Here is a 15,711-nt window from a genome sequence, read left to right as displayed (position 1 = left end):
TAGCCAAAGCCATGTCCTGCAAACTGTTGCGTTTGTGCCGACGTCAATAGTAAATATCATTCGATAGGGTGTACTTTGTCATTGCGGATGTCGATGAAGGGATGTTTAGAATTGTCTGAATTGATACCGCCCGCTGAATGGAAGTAAGTATCCGGGGTCCGCTTTACATATATCATCTACTACGTATTCGCTGCAACACAGTCTGTTCGTCGAATTCACCGGTTCAAAACCAGATCATTACTTGCCCACTGTCCATCAAAACGAATAAGCGGCTCTTAGTTGCTCGTTTTCTCGCGCTATGGACGAGTCCGCTTCTCTCGATGCTCTTGCTGACACGCTCACAAAACTGTCCGCGAATTCGTACATCGTTGACCTCCATGTGCAACACATTCGCCTGGCAAAGTCTTTGGAAGACAAGGACCAATTGTTGGTTGCTCTTGAGATGGCGGCAAACTATATGGCAACACCAGACGACATCTGGTTACCTCTCATTGACGCGAAGACTGCTGCGAGTGATATAAATACGCCGGGAGGTGTACTAGAGGTGTTGGACGTGTATTCGAAGGCAGAGTTAGACTACATGTGTATGTGGGCTGCAATATGCAGTTTGGGAGATATTGACAGGCTACATTTAGCTCTCTCGATTTTGCAAAAGCATCTGGAATTACTAGTCGACCGTCACGAATACTTCTCTGGGTCAGAGGTTGAACCAGATAACTTAGGAGAGTTGTTTTCCGACAACTGGACTCGGGAAGCATTGTCAAGTGTTGTTTCCAAAGGCGCTGGTGACACATCACAAGTGAGTTGTTCAATTCAACGCACTACTAAACGCCGACGACACACAGAGTCATGTACTGTGGGATCAGTATTACAACTGGGAGCTTGAAATACTGGAGAAGGCCTCAATGAACGAGAAGTGCGTTGCAAAGCTTCGTGACTTCGACAACTTGTAGCAGCTAGCTCATGCCATGTTAGGCCCCTATCGGTCAACCTGATTGAAGAAATTCTGCTTGCTCGTCTCCAGCAACCACACGCCAGTAAGACACCATCATTCATGCTGTCTTTCGGTACTAAGGCTGCAACCATAGACCATCAAGATACCTACCAATTATATTCCTCATTTACAACGGCACACAAGCCTGCTAACGAATATGAATCGCTTCTCATATCTGCGTCAAAGCTGCGTTCACGAGCTGTCAAAGCATATGAGAAACGAGAGGCCTCAGAGATAGCGTTGGTAGGCAAATTGTGTTTCTTTACGAATGCCTTGACTGTAACTTTGTTTAGGCAGCTGCTGGATATTCACTCGATGCATACGCAACTTATATCGCTGCAGAGCGACGTCGAAAAGATCCGGATTATTTCATTCTTTCTGGACTTTATGAACGCGCCCTTGCAGAGGCATCAAGACGCCAATTTGCTGGCGAGCTTGGCGCCGAACGGGCAATGCAAACGTTCTGGGTTGGATACATTGATTTTGTCAAATCACAAGGCCAAAGTGTGCAGTTTTGGCGACGTGCGACACGCAGTGCACCAGGCTCGGGCGAAGTTTGGGCACGATACATCCGTTTCCTGGTAAGCTCGATAAACCTTGACCCACTCACTCTGCATGCCTATTCTCGCGCCAGGAACGGGAACAAGAGTCCGGGGCCAGTCAAGCTGGAATGAGCACCGACGATAACGAAGATGTTGAAGGTGAAAAATTGCGTTGAAGCTATTCATTTTCTTATGTATGTTTCTTTTCAGCCGCCTACACTCGGGCGCTCTCAACAAACCTATTTACGAGGGACGGGAAGAATGATCGTGAAATTGACGCTGACCAGATTGTATCTTTGGTTCTCGCTCGTGCAGGCGCTGAGAAGCGCGCAGTTGAAGGTGGTCGTGCTGATGGGGATAGTTTGGCCACCCTCATCAAGGTCGTGGAGGATGGGATCGCGATAGTTCGGCAAGGTAAGAGTGCATGTTGTTTGACCCAATCATGGATAGTAATGACAAGAACCCTTCCCCGTCTTCCAGCGTCGAACACTGGAGATCCCCGTTTCCGCCTAGAGAAGTTCTTGTCTGAATTTGTATGTCAGTTTATCACCGCCGCCAATAAACTTAGCGAAACCTCTATCTAGTATCTCAGTCTTGCGGATGTTCCGGATGCAGCTGTACAACTATGGGCTTCCACAGCTTCTCACTATAGAACAAGCTGGGCAGCTTGGGTGGCTTACACTGATGTTCTCATGTGCGCTCTAGTCAAATTCATTTCCCTGGACGTTCAAGTAACTCTTTGCAGCCGCACAGATCACCATGATCTTGCCCGCAAAACCTTCCAAGATATGAGCACGAAGAATCTGGATTATCCAGAGGCCCTCTGGGATGCATGGCATAACTTTGAACATGCGCACGGATCGCTTTCTTCTCTCGAGGATTCTATCAATAAAATAACTCAAGCAAGGGCCCAACTTGAGACGCGGAGAGCGCGGGTAAGTGCGCTGTCATAACAATTTGGCAAGAACTCAACTGCACTTCAGGAAGCCGAGAAAGCATATGCAGCTGCTGCAGCCCAGTACGCAGAGCAGCAGGCTACGTCGGTGCCAGCTGTATCTGTTCCCGTGACAGCTGTCGTCAGTGAAGCGATGGATGTCGACTTGTCAGCTCCAACCGACACGAAAGGGAAACGGAAAGCTGAGGAAGAACACTCCACTACTGAAATAAGTGGGGCTAAGAAGCCTCGCCTTGGTAAATCATTCGTTACCGTCATTGCATTGAGGCTTTAACGAGACTGTGCTTCCAGAAACTCCACCTGTTCCCCTGAAACGGTATGGATTCCTTTATACTCGAAAGGATGTTCACTTAAAACAAGTTAATGATCAGCGATCGAGAGAATTGCACCGTTTTCGTTGCCGACCTACCATCTGAGACGACTGAAGCCGATCTAAAGGCATTGTTCAAAGATGCGAGTGTTCTATCCTTTTGGCTTTATTCCTCCTATATTTCTCACTCCCGTACATTTAGTGTGGCGATATCCGAGACGTCAAATTCACTCGTATGCCTGAGACACTGGTGGCAACGGTGGAATTTCAAGATAGGGTAGGTCACGTCAATTCACGGACCAAAACCGTGTACTGACACGTGTATTCCTTCCTAAGGACAGCGTGCCAGCTGCTCTTACTAAGGACAAGAAAAGGATACATGAGACTGAAATCAGCGTGCATCTAGCGTGGCGTTCTACGTTGTATGTCGCGAATTTCCCGGAAAAGTTCGATGACACATCTGTTCGTGATTTGTTCGGCCAGGTGCATTTACTTTGCTGCGTATTATATCTTAGGCTGATTCAGTTCCCAAAAGTATGGCCTTATCTTTGATGTACGATGGCCAAGCAAGAAATTCAAGGCTACGCGACGTTTTTGCTATGTGCAGTACACATCTCCGGTTTGTGATACTCCTTTTGTATGAGCTGTTAAGGTCTAACATTTTGCACGACAGCCATCAGCTGAACGAGCGCTTGAACTCCATGGTCGCGAGTTGGAACCCGATCGCGCTATCAGCGTGCTCATCTCGAATCCCGAGCGCAAGAAGGAGAGGTCAGATGCAGACGCTAATGAGCGGGAACTCTACATCGCTGGCCTTAGCAAATTTGCGACGAAAGAAGACTTGAGAAAAGTCTTTGAGACCGTAAGCCCATTCTATGCGCAGTGGTCGGTTGCTAAGGGTGGCTGTTTCTGTCAGTATGGCCCCATCAAAGACATCCGCCTTGCGGAGGACAAAAGCGGACAGCCCAAAGGCTTTGCTTTCATTGATTTTGAATCAGAGGTATGGTTTCCACGAACAAGAAACTGTTTTGTTTGTTCATTATGTCGCTTTGTAGACGGATGCTCGTGCTGCGCTTGCCGCTAACAACTATGAACTGAAGAATCGGCGTATTGCAGTCACCTTCACAGATACTCGCGTGCGTGCAAAGAACAAGTTCAGTCAATCTCTCGCAACACTCTACACATCACTTTTGATTTACTTTGTACATTTTTAGAGAGGGCACGGCGGAAACAGGTTTCGGCCACCGCGCTGATGCTCGAAATCGTTCTGTTCGAGTTCGAAATCTTCCCGCAGGAACACAAGAAGGACTACTTCATCAGCTCCTGGAAAAACATTCCCTCGTTAAACGAACTGAGATCTTCACTGCTTTGAACGAGGCAGTGGTCGAACTTGAAAATCCTGCTGTTAGTATTGTGTTACCACACTCCGCAGGATCCTTGTGACATATCTTCACGTTTATAGGAGGCTGGGAAACTACTGCTTCGGGCTGAACCTATCATCTTGAGCGGGAATGTATTACAGTTCTTTGAAGAGCAGCCAGGGTCCACCCGTGGTCAGCCTGCGGCACCGCCGCCAGCAACTGGGGGCATGTTTGTGCCACGGGCAGCCGGGTCTCGGCCAAGAGCCGGCCTTGGTCGTGCTCGAAAACCTGGTCTTGGTGCCACGCAGGCAATATCGAGTTCAAACGCTCAGCCACTGGAGCGGAAGGAGAAGAAGGGGCAAGACGACTTCAGAAAAATGTTAGGGTAGATTATCGCCCTCACCGTTTCCGATTGCCGCATTGATCCGTCAGTCTCATTCACGGGTAAACCTGTGTAATCTATTTCACCATCTCCTCTGTTGTGGTCTCGGATCCTATTTACGATAGGTAACGACTATGAAAGAATGTCTCTACCACGAAATAACGAGAGACTAATAAAGTTCCATGTATGTCGACGCGCAGTAAGCTGCAGTAAGTATATGTGGCCACGGTCGTGGGCGGGGGACGTCCTTTTGTGGGAGGGAGCGTAATAAAGGTTAGAGTGAAGGATGAAGTGTCCAGCGCGCAATAGTTGTGCGGTCGTACAATAATGCAAGCAGGGCGTATGGCTATATAAGATCATGACTAACAACACAACGGCACAGCACGAAACAAGGGGGATGGCCACCTTAACACCCGGTGAGAGTATTTGAGGGGAAGCTATATCCAGCTTGTGTCCAGGTTGTGAGGTTGGGGTTGGTGTATGCGTTCAAATGGCTGCGCAGTGTGAGATACTGGTTGATAGCATGAGGGTATGAGAGATACGTACTTATTGATATAAGTCGCAGTGGGGCGGTTTGGCGGATCGCAGGTCAGGCCGTTCTGGACGTTATCCCGCTGGTAGACGCGAACGTAGTCAATGTACATTTCACTTGGAAATTGCATGTGCATAAAGTCTTGTGGCTGGAACGAAGCTATGGTGATGCACGTTTAGTTACCAACAAAAAGAAAGTCTCTGTTGGGTTCCACTCACGGGCGAGACCCAGATTCAGGATAATATACTGTAGATGGCGTCAAATGTTGGGACAGGTCATACAACAAACAACGTACCATAGGTTCCTCAGGAATTAAACGCGACGAGATATCCACTGTTGAATCCGCCCCGATAGATGCAGCTGTGATTTTCCATGTTTCTTGGCCTTCACTGTACCACTGAATGTATCCTTCTGGCCGGTTGCTAGGGTTTGACCACCATTCATAGCCATACTTCGCGTAGCCCTGCCCGTTGTAGTTCTCACTATTGATGTAGGTGATCGCAGACAAGGCCTGTTGGTATATACCACCCGTATAACTGTTCAATTGAGTCTGAGAGTTCTGGAGAGTCGTAGCAGGTGTAGTCGAAGTGAACTGATACTGATAGTTGTATGGTGCGACCTGGAAGGATTGCGAAACTTGGCCTTCGAGAACGGTGACGTCGACTTGGGTCTCAAAAATGTCGATCTCCGGAACTCCACGTCCCGTCTGCAAATTAGGCCCAGGATGATCTCCACCAGAGCAAGTGCAACTCGAGAGTCGTTGACCCGGTTGATAACTCAGAGGCCCGCCGCCGCTTCCGCCTGTGGTCGCTGCGGCAGGAACTCCATTCTGGGTCTGATTAGGCAATATTCCTACGTCACACGAGTCGTAGCTGTATGGCCAAGTGCCTAGAAAAAAAAATTAAGACACAAGTGAGAGCACATACAGTCGCTGTCTGACCTTGGGTGGTGCCGCCATAACCAGCGCGTCCCTATCATTTGTATTCATTTCTGCTGAAAACCTCGTGTATTATAGGGACTCACCAAGTTACCCATGGTCCATGCACCTAAATAACGGCATCAGTAAAAATAGATAGCGCTCGATAGCCAACTTTGCCCACCAGGCCAGAAACCAGGAGCTTGAGGTGAGCCTGGCATGCTGACGTTGACCTCTATGTATCCCGTTGTGAAGCAGATCTTGTTCCATGTTGTGACCATGCCTATAAATGATTAGTCGATAAGGACCATCACACTAGCGGTCTCAACTTACCACTCAGGAAGTTGAGGTTGTTTATGGGTTGTTCCGTCATAGTGATTACCATGTTACCGCCCTGAGTCGTGATAGCCTGTGATGGACGTCAGATCAGGATAGACACAACTCCTGGATGCTACCGCACCTGTGGATCATACCACTCGAGGTCGCCAGTAGCCCTGGATCAAAGATGTTATGTTGGCTGGAAATCTCACGCTGTCCACGCTCACCAATAATGAAGGTTCTCTGCTTCCCAGAATGGGTCGTCCCCAGGCCAGAACGTTCGGCCATCTGTATTGAATTCATCGCTAAACACCAAGTTGTACGCGTCTCCATCACTCCCCGTTCGGGTGTAATATTGTGATGGGGTAGCGGCATCTATGAGGGTCGGCATGCCAGCGAGTACTGGTACTTGACCCGATGAATTTATTCCACCCAAGTTGTATCCTGGTGTCGTGTTGCCAGCCAAGCTAAAATAATGTATAATGGGGTATCCAGCGAACAGTGTGATGAGTCCGATGACGAGTATGAAGAGTGCAGATGCATTCGCCCATCCTCGTGCTGAAAAAATTGTGAAAGAACTGTCGAGTGCAGCATCATTAACAGGATCTGGATTGTGCAGAGCGTCATCGAGATCTGGATCCTTGATGTCCCACAGATATGGCGGGACGGTAGACGAGGTGCCTAGGGGACCGGCTGGCTTTTCGCCAGTCGCAGAAGAGCCCTCAGAGGCGGCGGCGCTGAATCGTGAAGGGTTGTGGACACCGTTGTTCTGCGATGTAGATGGGTTGTACTTGAAGCGCCAGAAAGTTCACAGCAGGATCAACATAGACTAAGAAGTAGAGTGCTCACAGAATAAGGACCGTATCCCCCGCCAATTTGACCGCTAGCTACTCCCTGAGCGATGGCGCCCCTACCTGATTGCATCTGGCTGCCTGCAGAACCAGACCTTACTGGGGGTCGTGACTGATTATATGAGGCCTGCATAGATGAACCTTGTGGACTCTGTGGTACGGCGTAATATTCCTGGGCGCTTGGAGGAGGCCGACGTTGTTGCTGAGGGACCATGAGGGTTAAGAAGAAGAGTGGAGGCTATGGAAGATATTCGCAGGGTGACCCTGACCCGTGGCTTCAACGCTGGCTAGTCTAAACCTGGACAACTTGGCTTCTCCCACGCACGCCGGCTTGCTTTAGAATTGTAACACCGCTTCGACATCGCCGTGGTGATAGCCAATAAGAGAGATAACAGATCATATCAAGAGAATAGAGAATTAAACGAGCATCATGATTCACGCATAGTCCAAGAGCATCAACTACATATTCATCCTACACACCGATCCACCACCCGTGTTTCCATCGAACGTGAAAAAATTTGCTATCGGCGCTTCCCGGGCGGCGAGGGCTTTCAGGATATCCTGTGCTAAGATCCCTCCAACAACTGCGCATGTCGGCGAGAACTCATGCGCAGCTGATGTGCTCATTGCACTGAAACCCATACGTTATTTAAAACCAAACAGGTAGTTTCAATGATGCGCACTCAATTAGATCCTGCGGGACTGAAGTCAGAACTTGTCGGTTGACGTCTGACGTAGCGAGGATAGAGTTGGCTATCTTCCCTAGCTCGGAGGCTGCATCCATGTCGTCTGGAAGGTTCCCTTCATGATTATTTTGATACTCCCAAAGGGCTGGCCAGGTGCACATCAGGTCGCGTGCGTAGAATTAGAGCGTGATACTGTTTCATACCCAGAATGAGATGCACCACAGCAGGGTTAAGTTCTTTTGTTTGCCGTTTTGTGAGGCCTGTCCACCGATGCTGCAAAGCCATGTACAGTCGTGAGTATGATGCACTCGCTTTCACATTCTTTGGTGCTTCTTTGGGTGCCGACCGGTCACTTTCCTCAACGATGTAAGATAACAAGAAGAGCAAGATAGAAATGAGCTGTCATCCAGAACGATGAATGAAGGCTACTCACGGGGAAATGTAGTCATGTTTGAGCAAGTCGCAGAAGACGTAACCGAGCAGGCCGAATGTACCACCAGCATAGAACGGCTTCTCAAACTGCCGGCAAATGTCATTGATCTTGATCTAAAGGGAGCAGACTTAGTGACGACTACGCTGAGGATCATTGAACGTACCAAGCCTTCGCGGTCCCAATCCGTCACACAAACCAAATCGACGCTCATAATAAGTGCTTCGAGAGACCCCTGCTCTAAAAGCGTCGGATGTCTCAAGGCTTGCACTGTGACAAGCGGATTCAGGGCCTCTATTCGAGCCTTCGCAGCATCCACCCTCTATTAGAAAAGACCGATAAATAACCACAAGAGGATGGAACTTTGTTGTACTTACCTTTTTCCCCACATCCTCATCTCTGAAAAAGAAGCCAGCGCCCAAGTCTTCCTCCTTGACTTCTTCTGAGTCGAAAATAACAAGTTTGCCTATCCCTGCCAAAACGATGTTTTTGATTGCTTCTGTTGCAGTACCTCGCAGTCGGATAACCAAGATGGTGGCATTTCGCATTCTACCAGTAGCCGGTTCAGTACTCGAGGTACGCGCGCGAGCCCATGCCTGCTACTTGTGTAGCAAACGACCGTGCACTCACCGCTGCTGAGCTTCGAGGCCCCATAATCGGATCTGGCGGTCATAAACAGCTGCTTCATCTGCATCACCACCAAGGTTCAATCGTTAATGCACCAAAAGAAGACGCGTCTCCTGTCAGCGTTTGGTGCCAATCTGCAGGGATTGTCCAACCTTCCGTAATCTGCACTGGGTCGCCTTTGCTCCCTCCTTCGTATTGTGTGTCCATGACGAGTTGGCACGTCAACTTATATGTATGCAAAGCAGAATCACAATGACTGGAATAAACAGAAATATTGACTCTGCAGGCTCAACGGTTTGGCCAAAACCACTTTTGCGAGTCACATAAATGTCACAGGGTAGTCACGCTAGGCCAAACTTAGAACTCCCCCTGTTCTCACCAACAACTTTCGAAGGCAATGAATCGTCCGACCAAAATACATTGAAGATTCAGTCAAAATAGCACCATGATATCCGAGGTCGGGTGCCGAGATTCTGAAGATAGAACATCGACATCCGTATGCCAATCACGAATGCAGTAAAATTGCTTGGTATTCTAACACATCGGGGGCATAAAGATAGCAGGCTTGGGAGTGAGGCTACATAGTCTAACAGTGACGAATATCGAATATCGATAATTTTAGAAAGAAAACGGGTATTAATACGAATAGATCAGTCTAGCGATACGATACACCATCCCAAAGAAAATCTACGACACAAGCAAGGACAACAGAAGGAAGTACATATACCATATATCAGTTTGCATACATACAGAAAACAACACTAGATCATGGGCATGCCACCGTCGCCGCTCGATGTCCCGTCACGATCGTCGTCAAGACTGGCATACACAGTAATGAGTTTCACAGACTTCACACGCAGGAATGCTAATGGCCGCAACTCACAGATAATTTCTCTCGATCTCGGACAGAATAGATAGGAAGTCCCCTAAGAAGCGTGTCAGAGAGATAGCGGTACAGCGATGACCGCGCGAAACGCACATAGGAAAGCATGGGCACGCGCCGCCGATGCCGGAGCGGTCTCCGCTTTTCGAACAGCATCTAGCAAGGTGGATGCGACGAATCGCACTTTGTGCACCTGGGTGAAGCGGTTTCACTTGATAAGCTCAAAAATCAACACGGACAATTCTCACCAGTGAAGGTCCATTAGTAGCGATTGACTGGATAGGAATACTGTGGAATTTTTTTTATCAGCACCGTGTCAAATAAATGAAGTTAACAATCTTGCCTGTGAAGAATATTGAGCAGGTCACTCGCGACTGCTTCCCGATCCTCGGCAACTTGATGTTCATCAATACTACCTTGCAAAGACGTGACCAGTTCATCGCGGTATTGCTCCACCACGAATCGAACGAGTTGCTTGATCAACAGAGTTGAGAAAACCTTAAACAGTGCCGTTTAAAAGTGATAACTCACTTGAGTCACGTAAAGATTTGCCTGCATGACGAGGAATGGGTTAAGGGCATTTGCACGTGAAGCTTTGGGGTTTTCAAAGAAGTCCTTGACCTCCGCGAACGTGGCTTGTCTGAACCCAGCACCGCCGTACTCAGCTGGAAGGCGGCTGTGTCGACGCGTCTGCTTCAGCCTCAGGGGCTCTGGTGTGTGCATAAGGGCCCCCATAATGCGCGAGTGCAGCGATTGAACCTCCTCCAGTCTCGCTGTTGCAAATTGACCCTGCGGAGGTGACCGCTTATCGACTCTGATACGAACTAGTATTTCACCTAGAAGTGCAAAAATCCTGGAGATGTAGTTTAATCCTGAGACCAGGGCCGTCTTGCCACGGGGCTGAGGCAGGTATGCAGTGGGAATGATGCTAAAAGGAGAAGTCACAGAATTGATCAGCTTTATTATCTTTGGGTGAAAAGCAAAGTGACCTACTACTCATCATCGAGTTCCTTCGGAAAGTGAACAGTACAATCTTCGTCACGAAGACATATGGGGCGCCCCAAGAGAATCGACATCGACTTGTCGGCTGCAGATCACAAGGTCAAATTAAATTTTTTGTCCGTTTCAAACACGATGTTTTTGCATCGATGAACGAGACAGTCCAGACATACCGCCAAAAAGTAACCAGAATGTTCGCCGTCTAACCTCGCATTCGATGGGGTCAAGCCCCTCATAGGAGGACTCCTCGTGCATGCGGAGGGTAACGGCAATATGAGCCGCTTCACCGAAGGCGGCATGTTGTGCGGCATCATTACCTTCGCAAAAATGGTAGACACAGTCACTGGCAATAATGAATGAACGTAATGAGAAATGACAGAAACACCCACAAGTATCGGATAACAACGTGCATAGACGTGGGAGGGTCGTAGGCTGCGGTAGTGATATGTCGACTGGCTTCATAACACCTTTGCGCAAGTTTTCGCACAACGGAGCGTTCCATGGGCACATAAGATCGTGGTACTTGCACCAAGGTTGATGCTACTGTGGACATGACAAGAGCAAAAAATAGCGGGTCGCGTTCTTCTCTCTTGGTGTGCAGGTCCGCCATGAACGATGGCTTGTGGATACACGGGGTTAACGGGTACACGAAATCGAAGAAAAGCGCGATTATGAGTGAAATACTGTCCCGGGGAGCGATATCTTCCAAACGGTGAGGTCGGTAATAATACGAAAGTGGAGGTATGACACTCGGAAGCAGAACCGGGAGGGGCTGATGATGTTTATAAGACCAGTTGTATAATCCGCCATATGACTCGGAAAAGGAGTACGGTTGGTTGTCGTCTGTCTTTTGAGGGAGTAAGGCGCTACTAGCGGATGTTGGTAGGATCGTATTAACAGGAGAGTAGTGATTATGATACGAGTCGGCCGCGATAGGGTATCGAGATGGAGTGATGATAATGGGAGCGGCAGTCTGGATTGGGGTCAAGATAGGTTCCAGGGAAGGGGAATGTGTGTGCTGCTGCAAAGGGGATAAGCTTGATTGTGTGGGGCTAGCAAGAGATTGGTGAGCAGAAATGGGTGATATTGACGCAACATCGTTATTATTCTGCTCAGATTGAGCTACAGCAGCGGCAGCGGCTGCTTCTTGTAAACGACGCAGATATCTAAAGATCCAGCATAGATATGAGGGCAAAGTGCGACTCTGGGGGATTACTTACAAGTTGGGGGGTCCTCTTTTTTTTGGTCGGTAATCGTAAGTGCAGGGTATTCCAAGGGCTAGGCAGTGCTTGCATGACTGCTTTGGATCTTCTAGATTCTCCCGGACGCATCGAACCTTTCTGGCTCGACAAGCATCACAGCCTATTCGAAAGAAGCGAATGAGTGACTCAATATTGATTAACGTTGGAGAAATGAGCGCTAAAACGTACTCTGAGATTGCCGCCTGTTGAATGAAGAAGGGGATGAAGTCAGAACATTGAATCTTTACCAAAACAGAGAAAAATGACATGACAAAAGGTCGCTATTAGAACCGATAGCACTGGATCAGGCTGGACCCGGTCACGAAGGTTATATGGATCGGGTTAGACGCAATGGAGGTAGTGGAATAAGATGGGGTTTGAAGTTCAACGGAGAAACATCGGTCTTTATGAGGACTCGGACGCACTTTCTCTGACTTCTGTTATGTTCGGCGGTAGTTTCGTTTGGATTTGCGTCGCACGATGTAGGCGAGACAGATTTAGCGTCTTTTTTTGCTCGCACAGCAGGCATGACAGACGGTGAAGAGTAGCTGAGAGCTAATGGAGACGGAACGGGGAACGAACAAGTTCTTGTAGTCACGGTGATTCGACGATTTCCAAGGGAGTTATGCGTGTTCTTTGCTGGGCCGTAGCTATGGCCAGCTGCAGGAAGATAGGCCTAGGTACGCCTCCCAGACACAATTAGAACCAAGGTTCTCTAACGTACCGGCGAGCACACCACTTCAACGTGGATTTACCGGCCCGGCTCTTTGGTCGCATTTACCCCGCGCCCGATTTAGTAAGTATCAACAAACAACCAACCCTCTGGCTCCCTCTGGTCAAGATCTCAACTGGGTTCATGCTCTCCAACGTCGTTTCCTCTTAACAACACCCACGCAAATATTGCAGTAAACATTACATTCGTTCTTGCTTCTTGTCCCACCAACTGATGACCATCTAGTCGCGTGGCAGCCAGCTATATGTACCCGCAGGTCGCTCCCCCAAGTCAGTCCAAAGGAAGATAGTCGTTCCGTAGCCACCTGCGCAATGTAGTTTGAGCTGCTCTTTGTCATTATGTGGGGTAAATATTTTATGTCTACAATTTCCAATCCGCATAGCGATCTACAACAGCACCCTCCTCTCCTTCAACTGTGCAAGCATCTGTCGACCACGAATGCGACTCAGCGCACCTTCTTGGCAGTGTCGTTGGACCATATTGGCAATCAGCCGTCGTTGAAACACCTGTTTCCTATCCCCCCATTCAGTCTTCCCCTTCACCAGCGTCTCCCAGAATTTGAACGCCATCACGGGGTCATCAAGGCGGAGTGACGCAAATATGCAGTATTTCCCGGTGTTGGGCGAGTGCACGATACTCGAGACGTCCCCCGTTTGGATGATCTCCCAGGCCCGCTGCAGATTTTCCTTCAAAATCGACTTGGGAGCTCCTTCCACGTTTACACTCGCCCTTAGAAGCGAAGCAGTGGTTTTGGGTGACAGCTCCTCGCACCCAAGCTCTTTGGCACGACCAATCAAGTAGCCTGCCAGCCTCAACTCGTCATGAAGGATGGCATGATGAATGATAGTTCCAAACGTCACTGCATCAGGGCGTATGCCTCGTTCAATCATCTTTTTCATGATGAGCACTGCCTTCTTCGGATGAAGTTCAGCCATGGCGGATAGAGCAATGTTGATATCGTAGATGTCTGGAATTTCGTAGCGCTGAAGTAGAACTTTGAGCATGTCCAGACCTTCGGAAACACGTCCAAGCGTAATGTAGGCACGGGCCAATGTGCTCAAATCATAATGAGACGTTTCCTCCAGGGAGCCTTTGATCATGCGAAAGGCGTCAATGACCCGTTCAGCGAACTGAAGCAAATGCTCCAACTGCTTCTGCCGCTCGCTAAGCGCCAGAGCCGTACTTGGGCTACCCTTATCTTGACTTGTCGGTTCCTCTATCTCGGTCTTGGTGCGATATATGAGCTTGGAAAAGATGCTGACCATGCGTAACATCAAGGAAGCATTGCCGAGGACCGCTTCGCGATCCCTTCCGACGGAATACCGTTCCCACAAGGTACGTGCGGAGGAGGAGAAACCATGGGATGCAGTAAGAGCAATGAAATGAGCCCGATCTTGGATTGGTATTGGCTCCATCTCGTCGATCACTTGCTTGGCTAATGTCCGAGCCAGGTGCACGTTCCGGCTGGAGGTCGTAAGATGGTTCATGAGCCATGTCAACGAATGCCCTCGTGGAAGAGGATACTTGGCCCTCCGAATGACTCTTGGGGATTGCGTGTCTGTGTAAAGAACTTCCGCGGATGGGCCATCTTGCAAGTACATGGCTTTGTCATAGAATAGGCGAACCATGCTATCGGGAACAATAACATTGCCGGCAGAATTTATGAGATGACATATAAGCCATGTACAGTGCTTGAAATGGTTGGTGGACGCGTTATGCAGAGCAAGATGCAGCGTGCTAAGCGCCAGTTCAGTGACTCCAACATCAGTGGAAACCTGAGTCCGGATTGCAGTGGTCACGATGTCAAGTGCGCGATGGTACCAGCCCCAGTGGAGACAGGCTCTGACCAATGTCGACCTGATGACAAAGGCGAAATTGTCGTCCTGTGCAGAAGTATGATATACTTCTGTGAAGGCTTCTACTGGGATTTGACAGGTCTCGGTGAGAGTCTGGAAGAGGTGGAGGGCGTGTCGGTCTCGGTCGAATACGATCAACTTATGGATCAGGCCAAAAGCTATGAAAACATCACCCGGAGGGCGATAGGACATAGACTTTGCAGCTTTGGGCGCGGAATGGTTTCTAAGGGATTGGTGGAAGATAGGGAGGAGGATATCCGCGATCTTTGCATCGTACGGATCTATGCTGGGGTTGTCGACAATATGCTTGACTAGTGTGGAGACATTCGTGGTACTTAATTCAGAAAGCGCGTGGGATTGACAAAGGAGGACGAGGAGGGAGTGAATCTTCTGTTTGTGAAGAACGAGCGAATCGGGGTGTGTCACTGACAGCAATGCCGCGGCGACTCGAAGCTGATGGTTTGACGTGGTGATAATCCCGTCCAGTAAGTCTGTAGCAATACCATCCACGATAGTCGATAGTCCATGCTTTGTGGCCTTCTCGGAGAGGGCGACAAGTATGGGGAGAGGTAAAGACGCGGCCAGCGTTCTGTCCAATCGTCGCAGCTCCGCGTAGGCCGCAAAAGGGTCGGGTAGAGCTTCCGACATTTTCTCCACTTGTGCATACTTCTTCGGCACCTGTGGAGGTAACCATGTTGAAATGCACGCAATTCTTTCCAACAACTCTTTCTCAACACCGGAAGTACGGTGAAGCATAGGCGCCAAGTCCACAGCCTCCGGCAAGGCATTATGCACAGTGGCATTGGCAATTCTCGAGCGAGATAGAGCTTTGCCATGGATCTGGCTGCCAATTAAATGTTGCGCGTAAACACGGATCGGGGTGTGTACTCGAGGAAGTAAACGGCGACAAAGTAACATAAGTTAGCTGTCTCAGACCTATGTTAGCTCAGACAACCACAAACCACAAAACTAGTGAATTGGCTCACCGCATGCCGCATGGAGTCAGTCGACGAAATAGAATCGACGCCCCGAATGAACGCAACTTGCGCTTTGCGGAAGAAAATTTGGGTAGGTTCAAGGACTGTTAAAAGCAAA

At 49.0% G+C, this 15,711-nt stretch overlaps 5 protein-coding genes across 5 annotated transcripts; 1 reads left to right on the top strand and 4 right to left on the bottom strand.

Annotated features, from left to right (window-relative positions):
* Nucleotides 1-298: 298 nt before the first annotated feature.
* On the top strand, nucleotides 299-4,611 carry DEU56DRAFT_960028 (uncharacterized protein; the record flags this gene model as incomplete). The annotated part of the gene is made up of 22 exons (XM_041359314.1): nucleotides 299-584; nucleotides 636-799; nucleotides 846-916; nucleotides 976-1,037; nucleotides 1,089-1,237; nucleotides 1,288-1,575; nucleotides 1,629-1,695; nucleotides 1,747-1,950; nucleotides 2,017-2,069; nucleotides 2,121-2,230; nucleotides 2,282-2,471; nucleotides 2,520-2,727; nucleotides 2,783-2,807; nucleotides 2,863-2,950; nucleotides 3,004-3,078; nucleotides 3,138-3,284; nucleotides 3,337-3,420; nucleotides 3,475-3,663; nucleotides 3,718-3,801; nucleotides 3,857-3,954; nucleotides 4,016-4,205; nucleotides 4,264-4,611. The coding sequence occupies 22 exons, from the start codon at nucleotides 299-301 to the stop codon at nucleotides 4,549-4,551; spliced, it is 3,120 nt and encodes a 1,039-aa protein (XP_041213126.1). The 3' UTR covers nucleotides 4,552-4,611.
* A 339-nt stretch (nucleotides 4,612-4,950) lies between these two features.
* On the bottom strand, nucleotides 4,951-7,375 carry DEU56DRAFT_879933 (glycoside hydrolase family 16 protein; the record flags this gene model as incomplete). The annotated part of the gene is made up of 11 exons (XM_041356077.1): nucleotides 4,951-5,038; nucleotides 5,091-5,235; nucleotides 5,295-5,322; nucleotides 5,372-5,964; nucleotides 6,017-6,047; nucleotides 6,100-6,122; nucleotides 6,177-6,275; nucleotides 6,326-6,401; nucleotides 6,453-6,486; nucleotides 6,538-7,100; nucleotides 7,160-7,375. The coding sequence occupies 11 exons, from the start codon at nucleotides 7,373-7,375 to the stop codon at nucleotides 4,951-4,953; spliced, it is 1,896 nt and encodes a 631-aa protein (XP_041213125.1).
* Nucleotides 7,376-7,526: 151 nt separating this feature from the next.
* DEU56DRAFT_777406 (uncharacterized protein) lies at nucleotides 7,527-9,206 on the bottom strand. Its single transcript, XM_041351767.1, has 8 exons — nucleotides 9,057-9,206; nucleotides 8,908-8,965; nucleotides 8,655-8,826; nucleotides 8,444-8,599; nucleotides 8,281-8,393; nucleotides 8,051-8,199; nucleotides 7,845-7,992; nucleotides 7,527-7,792 (listed from the first exon to the last, which is right to left on the bottom strand). The coding sequence occupies exons 1-8, from the start codon at nucleotides 9,109-9,111 to the stop codon at nucleotides 7,621-7,623; spliced, it is 1,023 nt and encodes a 340-aa protein (XP_041213124.1). The 5' UTR covers nucleotides 9,112-9,206; the 3' UTR covers nucleotides 7,527-7,620.
* A 222-nt stretch (nucleotides 9,207-9,428) lies between these two features.
* On the bottom strand, nucleotides 9,429-12,812 carry DEU56DRAFT_777403 (fungal-specific transcription factor domain-containing protein). Its single transcript, XM_041351766.1, has 12 exons — nucleotides 12,453-12,812; nucleotides 12,217-12,230; nucleotides 12,007-12,148; nucleotides 11,176-11,952; nucleotides 10,960-11,129; nucleotides 10,781-10,874; nucleotides 10,319-10,715; nucleotides 10,131-10,261; nucleotides 10,036-10,075; nucleotides 9,884-9,980; nucleotides 9,788-9,830; nucleotides 9,429-9,723 (listed from the first exon to the last, which is right to left on the bottom strand). The coding sequence occupies exons 1-12, from the start codon at nucleotides 12,554-12,556 to the stop codon at nucleotides 9,666-9,668; spliced, it is 2,067 nt and encodes a 688-aa protein (XP_041213123.1). The 5' UTR covers nucleotides 12,557-12,812; the 3' UTR covers nucleotides 9,429-9,665.
* Nucleotides 12,813-13,060: 248 nt separating this feature from the next.
* DEU56DRAFT_547298 (uncharacterized protein) lies at nucleotides 13,061-15,689 on the bottom strand. The gene is made up of 2 exons (XM_041346739.1): nucleotides 15,603-15,689; nucleotides 13,061-15,552 (listed from the first exon to the last, which is right to left on the bottom strand). The coding sequence occupies exon 2, from the start codon at nucleotides 15,532-15,534 to the stop codon at nucleotides 13,147-13,149; it is 2,388 nt and encodes a 795-aa protein (XP_041213122.1). The 5' UTR covers nucleotides 15,535-15,552; nucleotides 15,603-15,689; the 3' UTR covers nucleotides 13,061-13,146.
* Nucleotides 15,690-15,711: the final 22 nt, after the last annotated feature.

This window comes from Suillus clintonianus, assembly GCF_016758775.1.
Source record: "Suillus clintonianus strain FC179 chromosome Unknown DEU56scaffold_8, whole genome shotgun sequence".
Taxonomy (NCBI): Eukaryota; Fungi; Basidiomycota; class Agaricomycetes; order Boletales; family Suillaceae; genus Suillus; species Suillus clintonianus.
The sequence above is the reverse complement of the archived record's forward strand: the minus strand, read 5'-3'. Positions and strand labels throughout refer to the sequence as shown.

What these genes read in the sequence shown, in the direction of transcription:
- DEU56DRAFT_777406 (XM_041351767.1), bottom strand. Translation starts at nt 9,111, where the DNA reads ATGGACACACAATACGAAGGAGGGAGCAAAGGCGACCCAGTGCAGATT. An exon ending in CCCAGTGCAGATTACGGAAG is followed by an intron (nt 8,966 to 9,056) that starts GTTGGACAATCC and finishes GTGGTGATGCAG; the next exon opens with ATGAAGCAGCTGTTTATGAC. An exon ending in ATTGGGACCGCGAAGGCTTG is followed by an intron (nt 8,394 to 8,443) that starts GTACGTTCAATG and finishes TGCTCCCTTTAG; the next exon opens with ATCAAGATCAATGACATTTG.
- DEU56DRAFT_777403 (XM_041351766.1), bottom strand. Translation starts at nt 12,556, where the DNA reads ATGCCTGCTGTGCGAGCAAAAAAAGACGCTAAATCTGTCTCGCCTACA. An exon ending in CTGCTCAATATTCTTCACAG is followed by an intron (nt 10,076 to 10,130) that starts GCAAGATTGTTA and finishes AAAATTCCACAG; the next exon opens with TATTCCTATCCAGTCAATCG. An exon ending in CTACTAATGGACCTTCACTG is followed by an intron (nt 9,981 to 10,035) that starts GTGAGAATTGTC and finishes CGCTTCACCCAG; the next exon opens with GTGCACAAAGTGCGATTCGT.
- DEU56DRAFT_547298 (XM_041346739.1), bottom strand. Translation starts at nt 15,534, where the DNA reads ATGTTACTTTGTCGCCGTTTACTTCCTCGAGTACACACCCCGATCCGT.